Source organism: Trachurus japonicus, chromosome 1, assembly GCF_045865225.1.
Source record: "Trachurus japonicus isolate A0001 chromosome 1, Traja_1.0".
NCBI lineage: Eukaryota > Metazoa > Chordata > Actinopteri > Carangiformes > Carangidae > Trachurus > Trachurus japonicus.
Window position 1 is genome coordinate 34,132,876 of NC_140907.1, and position 8,887 is coordinate 34,141,762.

General features: G+C 41.5%; 1 protein-coding gene across 1 annotated transcript in view; it reads left to right on the forward strand.

Moving 5' to 3' along the window:
• The window catches only part of atp6v0e2 (ATPase H+ transporting V0 subunit e2), a 263,253-nt gene extending 258,173 nt beyond the window's left edge, over window positions 1–5,080 (forward strand). Inside the window, exons 4-5 of the mRNA XM_085785758.1 lie at window positions 1,968–2,066; window positions 4,788–5,080. Of these exons, the coding sequence (XP_085641884.1) occupies window positions 1,968–2,061 (94 nt within the window). The 3' untranslated portion in view covers window positions 2,062–2,066; window positions 4,788–5,080. The remainder of the gene's footprint in view (window positions 1–1,967; window positions 2,067–4,787) is intronic.
• Window positions 5,081–8,887: the final 3,807 nt, after the last annotated feature.

Consider the following 8,887-nt stretch of genomic DNA (forward strand, 5'->3'; position numbering starts at 1 on the left):
CAATAATACAAATGCTGCTGTCACTGTTAATACAATGTGTTGTTGTGCGTTTTGTGCTATATATTCAAAGTTCATTAAAACACAAATATTTAAAGGGACAATATGTGACATTTACCCCCATCTAGCGGTGCGGTTGCATGTCGGCACGTATTCTTGCTGTTGTGTTTACGTAAACTCGGGCAGAAGTCAGAAAAACAACACACGCTGCATGTATCAGGATAAACAAGCCTCTATGTAAACAAACGGTCCGCCAGCACGAGGCAAAACAATACAGGCGTGACAATATGTTGTCATGGCGATGTCGTATTGTTTACCTGACCCACGTTTTACCGGCTTTCTCTCGTCGAGTAAAATAACATCCAGTCGGTTTGCCGACGGCGTCACTCACGGCGTCATTCAGGTGTCTGACTGCACCTGAAGGCAACACCAGTGCCTCCGTCCTTCCTCACACTAGCTACACGGTGGTGACAGTTTTAACAGGCGCTGTCTGGAAAACTTTCTCCCCGAGCCGAGAAGCTCTGGCGGCCCGAGTTTGAGGTTACTGACGGCCACGGTGACACTGAACGTAAAACATGGCGATTCAACGTGGCAGAGAAGGTTCGGTGAACCCCCCCCTGTATGTTTGTAACGACTTGTAACATCTCATTCTAAGGTACGAGAAAGCGCTCGTTTGTATGCGGGCGCGATTCCACTTCAGTGAAATACGTATTTATGAAAGCGATATTTGATTTTTGTCAATAAAAAGCCAATAAAGTCCCATACTGTCCCTTTAATCATTTACAAACTTATATTGTACTTGCAGGCGGGTCAGTAAGAGAAAAAATAAACCAAAAGAAAAATTATGAAATTAAATTTAATTAATTTTAATTAGCCTTTATTTAACCAGGTAAATCTTTAAGAACAAACTCTTATTTACAATTGTGACCTGGCAAAAGGCAAAAAGCCCTTTAAAGGGAGAGTGAGAAGGGGTTTAAAATGAATACAATGACAAATAATAAGAGTAAAATAATAAATAAATATTGACAATAACTATGTGAGTTATAAAAGTCAAATTAAATGTACAATAATACACAAAAATGTAAAGTAAACGAGCAAAATATGGTTAATTCAGTTTGAGAAATGACCATTTTAGCCTGTTAGCTTCCACAAAGTAGCTTCTTCTAAATCAGATTTACATCCAAAACTATAAATAAACAGCACCGTGTTTATTAAAAGCATCAATAAACACTGATGGAGCATCGTAGTAATAAAAGTAACACGGATGAGAAGAAGTGCAGTTTGTCTGGTGGTAAACATCCCTCTGTGCTAATTAAAACACATAGAAATCATCCTGGAGTCCGGTCCACAGAGAAGTACAGAGATTAAAGCAGAGCCATTCACACCGACCTCCATGATGTCTCTTTGTGTGTGTGTGTGTGTGTGTGTGTGTGTGTGTGTGTGTCTGTGTGTCTGTCTGTGTGTGTCTGTGTGTGTGTGTGTGTGTTCACCGAGATGGTTGCCAGGTCATTAAGAAAACATGGCTGCTGCTGCTGCTGCTGCTGCTGCTGCCGGCGTCCAGGTTGAGCCTCATTAGCTTCACAAGGCGACGGACGGACAATCACGTCGTCTGATTAAAAGGATGATGATTTAAAAAGAAAAGAAAAGAAAAGAAAAGAAAAGAAAAGACAGAAAATAGATGAAAGAGAGAGACACACTACTGCACATTCATTCATTCATTCATTCATTTGTTTGTTCAGACTGCCAAATACCAGCTCTACCAGAGAGTTGGACCTGTTTTAAAAGTTGTGTCCTCGTCCTTGTGGGATTTGGACGTGAAGCTTCTGCTGTTGTGTGTGTTTCTCTCTCTCTGTTTGTACGGTTCAATGAAAAAAAAGCAGCTTTGATGAGAAGATGAACATCATAGACTGTGATTCTGTTCTGACCTAACCTCCTCTTCCTCCTCCTCCTCCTCCTCTCCCTCCTCTCAGCTGGTTGATAGCCATCCTGGCCCAGGCCAACCCTCTGTTTGGGCCCCAGCTCAAGAACGAAACTATATGGTACCTGCGCTACTTCTGGGAGTAAATGAGGTGAGATTCACACAACTGTTATGTTTCTATTAAAGCTCCATTACATACAGTATAAAGGTAGATGTTTGTATTAAAGCTCCTTCAAAATAAAAGTAGATGTTTGTGTTAAAGGGACAACGAGGAGTGTCTCCGTCGGCAGAACGAAAAATTCTGCGACAATAAAAAAGTCTCATATTAATGTGGATGAATCTCCGCTACCCACACTTGTTAATGGGCCCATTTTCGATAAATATATTGTTTTGTCTCTATCGTTATTTTGTTATTATTAGTGGTGGTGGAAATGCTGGTCGAGCCGACCAGCGTTTCTTTACTTTCGGTTTCGTGGCGAGTCATGAGAATAACACCGCTGAATCGCCGTTTATGGTCGGAACTACGACGGTATGTGATCGTCTTCGAACCTCTGACTTTAATTCTTGATGAATGAAAACATGAGTCTGTCTTGCGCCGGTCAAAGAATTTCACGGTGCACGGAGGCTCATAAATGTAGTGAGAAAATGCTTCGCTTTTCCAAAACTCCTCGTTCTCCCTTTAAAGCTCCATACAGTAAAAAAGGTAGATGTTTGTATTAAAGCTCCTTCAAAATAAAGGTAGATGTTTGTATTAAAGCTCCATACAGTATAAAGGTAGATGTTTGTGTTAAAGCTCCATACAGTATAAAGGTAGATGTTTGTGTTAAAGCTCCATACAGTATAAAGGTAGATGTTTGTGTTAAAGCTCCATACAGTATAAAGGTAGATGTTTGTGTTAAAGCTCCATACAGTATAAAGGTAGATGTCCATGTGTAGCGTGATTATAAAGCAGCTCTAGGTTCTATATTAATACTGTGAAAGTATCAAAGCCTCAGTCCACAGAGAAATGCACACAGCCTGTATTCAGAAACTGAGCCTTAAAACCAGCCGTCAGGACTTCCTGTCACTTTGTGATGTCACAACTAAGCCCCACCCCCTCAACACCTGGACTCCTCTATTCAATAAGTTGCAGGATTTCGTTTCTCTGAGTGTTTTTTTCTGAAATCTCCTCTGTTTTTATTTGATTTGTCAAAAAAAAACAGTCAGCCAATCAGAAGAGAGGCTCAGAGCCCCCCTCCTCTCTTCTGATTGGCTGACACCGACCTGTTGTTACGAGATATCCAGAGAGAAGCTGAGAGAGAGAGGAGATGGAGGAAAACTAGACTAAGACGGTTTTGTAGATCAATCCTTCAAAATAAAAGACAGAAGAAGAGGAAAATATGGAGTTTAAAAGCAGGAAGTAGCGCTTTATTTTGAAATTAGATGTGATTAATTAAAGCACTGCTGCCAGTTTATCTTCATCATATACTGTATATGAATTAAATATTCCAGTTATGTATCTGTAGAGACCTTCCGGCTCATTACACTCATTCAAATTAATGTTTATTGCTGTTTTACTGTTGTTTCGTTCGTGTTAATAAAGTTTCAATTTAAATCCATAAAACAACAGGAATGAGGTTTAAAACAGTGAGATCCACTTCCTCACTGTTGTCGCCTGTTGGCAAATAAATAAAATAAAATAAAATAAAATAAAAAAATAAAAAAAGCTGCTCCTCCTCCATTTTTCTTTTTCTTCTCCGTCTGAAAACTCTCCTCCTCCTCTTCCATGAGCAGCCTGCGGTGACAGAAGTGGCGTTCAGGCGTGAATATTTATCGACTCCGCAACAAAAATGAGCTCAGTGAAATGTAAAAAAAAAAGAAAAAGAAAAGAAAAAAGGAGGAAAAGAAAAGAGGAGGAAAAGAGGAGGAGGTTTGAGCAGTTTTATGTGTCTTCAGATCCGTGTTTGTTCGTCTGAACTCGGCTGTTTGTCGTCGCTCTGTCAAACATCACTGATTGTAACGAATGTTCACACTGCTGATGACTCACTGTCTCTCTCTCTTCTCCTCCCTCTCTCTTTCTCTCTCCCCTCCCTCTTTCCTTTTCTCTTTCTCTCTCTCCCCTCTCTCCTTCTGTCTCTCTTTTTCTCTCCCCCTCTCTTTCTCTCTCTCTCCCCGTTCCTCTCTTTCTTTCTTTCTCTATGTCTCTCCCCTCTTTTTCTCTTTCTCCCCCCTCCCTCTCTTTCACTCCCTCTCTCTCCCCCCTCTTTTTCTCTTTCTCTCTCTCTCTCTCTCTCTCTCTCTCTCTCTTTTTCTCAATCTCTTCCCCCTCTCTTTCTTTCTCTCTCTCTCTTTCTCCCCCTTTCTTTCTCTCTCCCCTCTTTTTCTCTTTCTCTCTCCCCTCTCCTTCTCTTTCTCTCCCCCCTCTCTTTCTCTCTCCCCTCTTTTTCTTTCTCTCCCCTTTCTCTCTCTCTTTCTCTCCCCGCTCTTTTCTCCCCCCTCTCTTTCTCTCTCCCCTATTTTTCTTTCTCTCTCTCTCTTTCTCCCCCTCTCTCTCCCCCTCTTTTTCTCTTTCTCTCTCCCTTCTTTCTTTCTCTTTCTCTCTCCCCTCTTTTTCTCTTTCTCTCTCTTTTTTTCTTTCTCTTTCTCTCCCCCCTCTTTTTCTCTTTCTCTCTCTGCCCCCTCCCTCTCTCTTTCACTCTCTCCCCTCTTTTTCTCTTTCTCTCTCTCTCCCCCCTCCCTCTCTCTTTCACTCTCTCTCTCTCCCCCCTCCCTCGCTCTTTCTCTCTCTCCCCTCTTTTTCTCTTTCTTTCTCTCCCCTTTCTCTCGCTCTCTTTCTCCCCCCTCTCCTTCTCTTTCTCTCTCTCTCTCTCTCTCTCTCTCTCTCTCTCTCCAGGACTCGGCCATGTGACGCCTCCTCCTCCTCCTCTTCCTCCCATCATCCCTCTCTCCCTCGGTTTGCTGGACTCAGTTTCAACGTAACTTGTAACCATACACACACACACACACACACACACACACACACACACACACACTGATGGACGTCTCTTCTGTTGCAGCTTTTTGTAACTTGAAAAAGTCCAGTTTTTTGTTTTATTGTTGGTTTTTTTATTTATTATTTACTTGAATTCCAACCTGGAGGAACATGAATAATAATAATAATAATGTACAGTGTGTGTGTGTAATTTAAGATGTAGAGTTTATGAGAACCCGTCGTGTGTGTGTGTGTGTGTGTGTGTGTGTGTGTGTGTGTGTGTTTAATGTGACTGTTTGTTTTAGCGACTCCACTCGACTAATCTGAAATGTGCAATCCTGAATACTTTAGTGTTTGTTTACATCATCTTTATTATTATTATTATTATTATTATTTTGTTATGGTTGTATGTTGGTTTATTTTTTAGGGAACATGATGAATATTCTGGGGTGTTTGTATTTATTATTTTGGCCGGTGGACACTGATGTAAGACCCTGTAATTACCTCTGTGTCCGCGCAGCCTTGTTATATAACTGTTATTATCTGTGATGTAATGGTGTGTGTGCATGTGTGTATGTATGTGTGTGTGTGTGTGTGTGTGTGTGTGCGTGCGTGTGTGTGTGTGTGTGTGTGTGTGTCTGGACCGCCGCCATGAGAATCTCCCAAAACTGTCCGAGTGAAGAGCGACTCTCCCTCTCTCTTCTCTTCTCTTCTCTTCTCTTCTCTTCTCCCACCACCACATTCCCCTCGTTGCTCCACCACCACCGCGGAGGTCCTCGTTGCCATGGTGATCTCGTCGCCCAATTCAAGACCCGCTCCACTCGACCCCTCTTGATTTGAAAAAAAAAAAGAAAAAAAAAAAAAAAAAAAAATCCAACCCACCAACCTGCTCGTTTCTGTGTCAACGTGGCTGCACCGTCGCCGTAGTGACGCTGTGTCCTCGTCGTTGTCGGAGATTTAACGTCGATAATGTCCCTAGATTTTAAAAAGAAAAGAAAAAAAGAAGATAAGATGAATAAAAAAAGATAAATAATAGTAATAATCTCACCCCCCAGCCCCCCCCCACTCCTCCACTCCTCCTTCCTGTTAATGTCGGCCATTCACTTTCTCCAAATTCCTCATTTAAAGTTCCACTAATGAATTCTTTTCTTTTTTTTTCTCCTTTTTTTTTTTTTGCAGCTCTTCAGGCTCACAGTGACCCAATCCCCCCCCCCCCCCACACACACACACACACACACTCCCACTCCCACTCCCACCTCCCTCACATCTTTTCAGCAGCAGAGAAAGAGAAGCTTTTAAACGCGTTCCATTTATCAAAAGACAAAAGCAAAGAAAGAAAAAAAAACACATTTAACCATTTAAAATGAAAAAAAAAAAAAAAATGCACAGAATTTTTTGAAAAGAGGTTTTCTCGACGGAGCGATGGAGCGATGGAGCGATGGAGGCCTCTGAGTGGTCGGTGGTGGATGTTTAAATCCATAAAGGCCAACGTACAGTAGTGACGCTGCAGTGAAACTATAGAGCCTAAATAAATGTCCACAGGAAAACGGAGCTTCACACAAAACGATCTTTTTCTTGTTTGTTTTGTAAAAAAAAAAAATCCATGCCATGCATACAGTACGCCGGGTTAGAGGATCTGTTTTCAGACTTTCCTACTTTGGGGCCCTGTTTCGTTTCCTTAAGGTTACCGATTTCACTCACTGAAAGCGCCGTGAGAATTGAATTGAATACCTTTATTGTCATTCATACCAAGGTATAAATGAAATTCAAATGCAAACCTCCATGTGGTTAGAAAAAAAAACATCAGTGAAAGACACACAAGCAACAACAACAAAAAAACAATAATAAAACTCTTATCCTATTTGCACATGCAGTCCTCTAGCCTAGAAATCTACAATAGACGCCCCCTAGCGGCAGCAAATATATTTGCTCCGTACTGTAGGTGGGTCTAGAAACTTTTTGAGTCTCGAACACCGTTTGTCAATCACAAATCACAGCGCTCTATCTGTTTAGAGAGTCGTTGGGCGGGCTTAACGCCATGACGACATAGCCTACTTGCGACGGTGAAAAACATGACAAGATGAGATGGCTTCGGCAAAGGAATCGTTTGAATCGGCGTTGTTAGCATCAACTTTGAAAGAATTAAACTTGTCATTTTCTTTAAAAGTTGAGCAAGAAACTGCACTGAAGTCATTCATTTAGAAGAAGGATGTATTTGGTATCCGACGGGATATGGGAAAAGTTGAATCTACCGACGTCATCCTGCTCTTTGCTCTGATTGGTCGTAGCGCTACCCTATTGGTGCAGAGCATAGAATGTAAAAAGAATGGATGTAGCATCCGTGACGTCACCCATTGGTTTTGGGGAGTCGTTTTTGTGACTCCAATATGGCGGCCTGAACAGCGCCATGTTGGATTGGCCGGCCGAGAACCCGCCCACTGGCCTCGAAGCAGCTGTTCACGGAGCTGCTCGGACCTGTCACTCAACGTTTCCGCGCCCTAATTGGCCAGAGTTTTAACCTAATAACAGTAAAACGGTAGAGTTAAAAAAAAAATCACCCCCCTCAGAGTGTGTGCGGGGGTAGAAACTATCGGTCGAGACGAAAAAACGTTCTGACACCAGGCTTTTAACATGTTTACTGAGGATAAAGTCGGCGATTTTAACATGGGGGTCTATGGAGACATGCTGCTTTCTGACACCAGCCCCCAGAGGAAGCCGGGGGGATTGCAGTTTTTTGAACGCAGAAGTGAAGAAGCTTCACTTCTCAGACCGACAACTGCCCCCTTGGTGCAGAGGCAGTTTGAAATAGGGCTGCACAATTAATCGAATTTTAATCACGATCACGATTTTGGCTGCCACGATTAAATTAAGATGATCGTCACGATATGAACATATTAAAAAACGGGCTGTGCTGCATCAAATCAAGCGCCTGTAGAGCCTGTACTTTCTTACTTTTATTTGAGTAAAGGAGTTGAATCAGCAGCTACTTCTACCAGATTTATTTTTTTATTTTTTTGTTTTTTACACAAGTATCTGTGGGCTACTGTACAGAATGACACCTCTGCACTCTGCAATGGCATTTATTTTTCGCTAGCCCTTTGTCTTGGGTCAATTTAATTTTATTAATTATTTTTATTTTACGTTTTATTTTGAACTGAAAGCCTTGTTCACATATTGTTTGTTTCAAACAGAAAGTGCAATAAAAACATGTTTTATCCAACATAATGTAGCTATAATCGTGATTAATAATCGTGATTTCAATATTGACAAAAATAATCGTGATTATCATTTTGGCCATAATCGTGCAGCCCTAGTTTGAAAGACAGCCTTCATCCCGCCCCCTGGATTGAGCCGAGGTCTGACTACCGGTCGTTGCCAGACTAGACATGTTAATGATATAGTCTGGCTTGTCAGGCTAACAGTCCTCTGAAGTGCAGCAGTCAGTTTTAAAGTTCAGTCAGTCAGTGTCAGTGTGGGCGGCGTGTGACGGTCTACACGTGTGAGAGTTCAGTTGCCTGATGGCGCCCGGGTAGAAGCGAGACGGAGACGATGGAGCCGATGGTTCAGGCTGCAGCAGAGTGTAGGACGATCAGGGTTCCTATACGCAATTATGGAAAGTATGGAAAAGTATGGAATTTGATTTTATGCATTTCCAGGTCTGGAAAAGTATGGAAAATGGAAACTATTGTATGGAAATATATTTATCTTAATACTTATCTGGGTTTGGTCTCATCTTAAGTTATCTGGGTTAATTATTTGTATGCACTATTATACCCAGCTACAATCTCCAAGAAATTATTTGGTTACATAATGGCATACACATTCAGAATAATGAAAACAAATGATAAATTGCATGATTTTTTTTATGTTATGCACATCTATTTACTCAAATATCACAAATAATTTGAATTCTTTTACCGAGAAGTCTGGAAATTAGGGTCTGGAAAAAGTATGGATTTTGGAAATTTCAAATGTGTAGGAACCCTGGACGATGACGCTGACGATGATGATAAAGATGATGA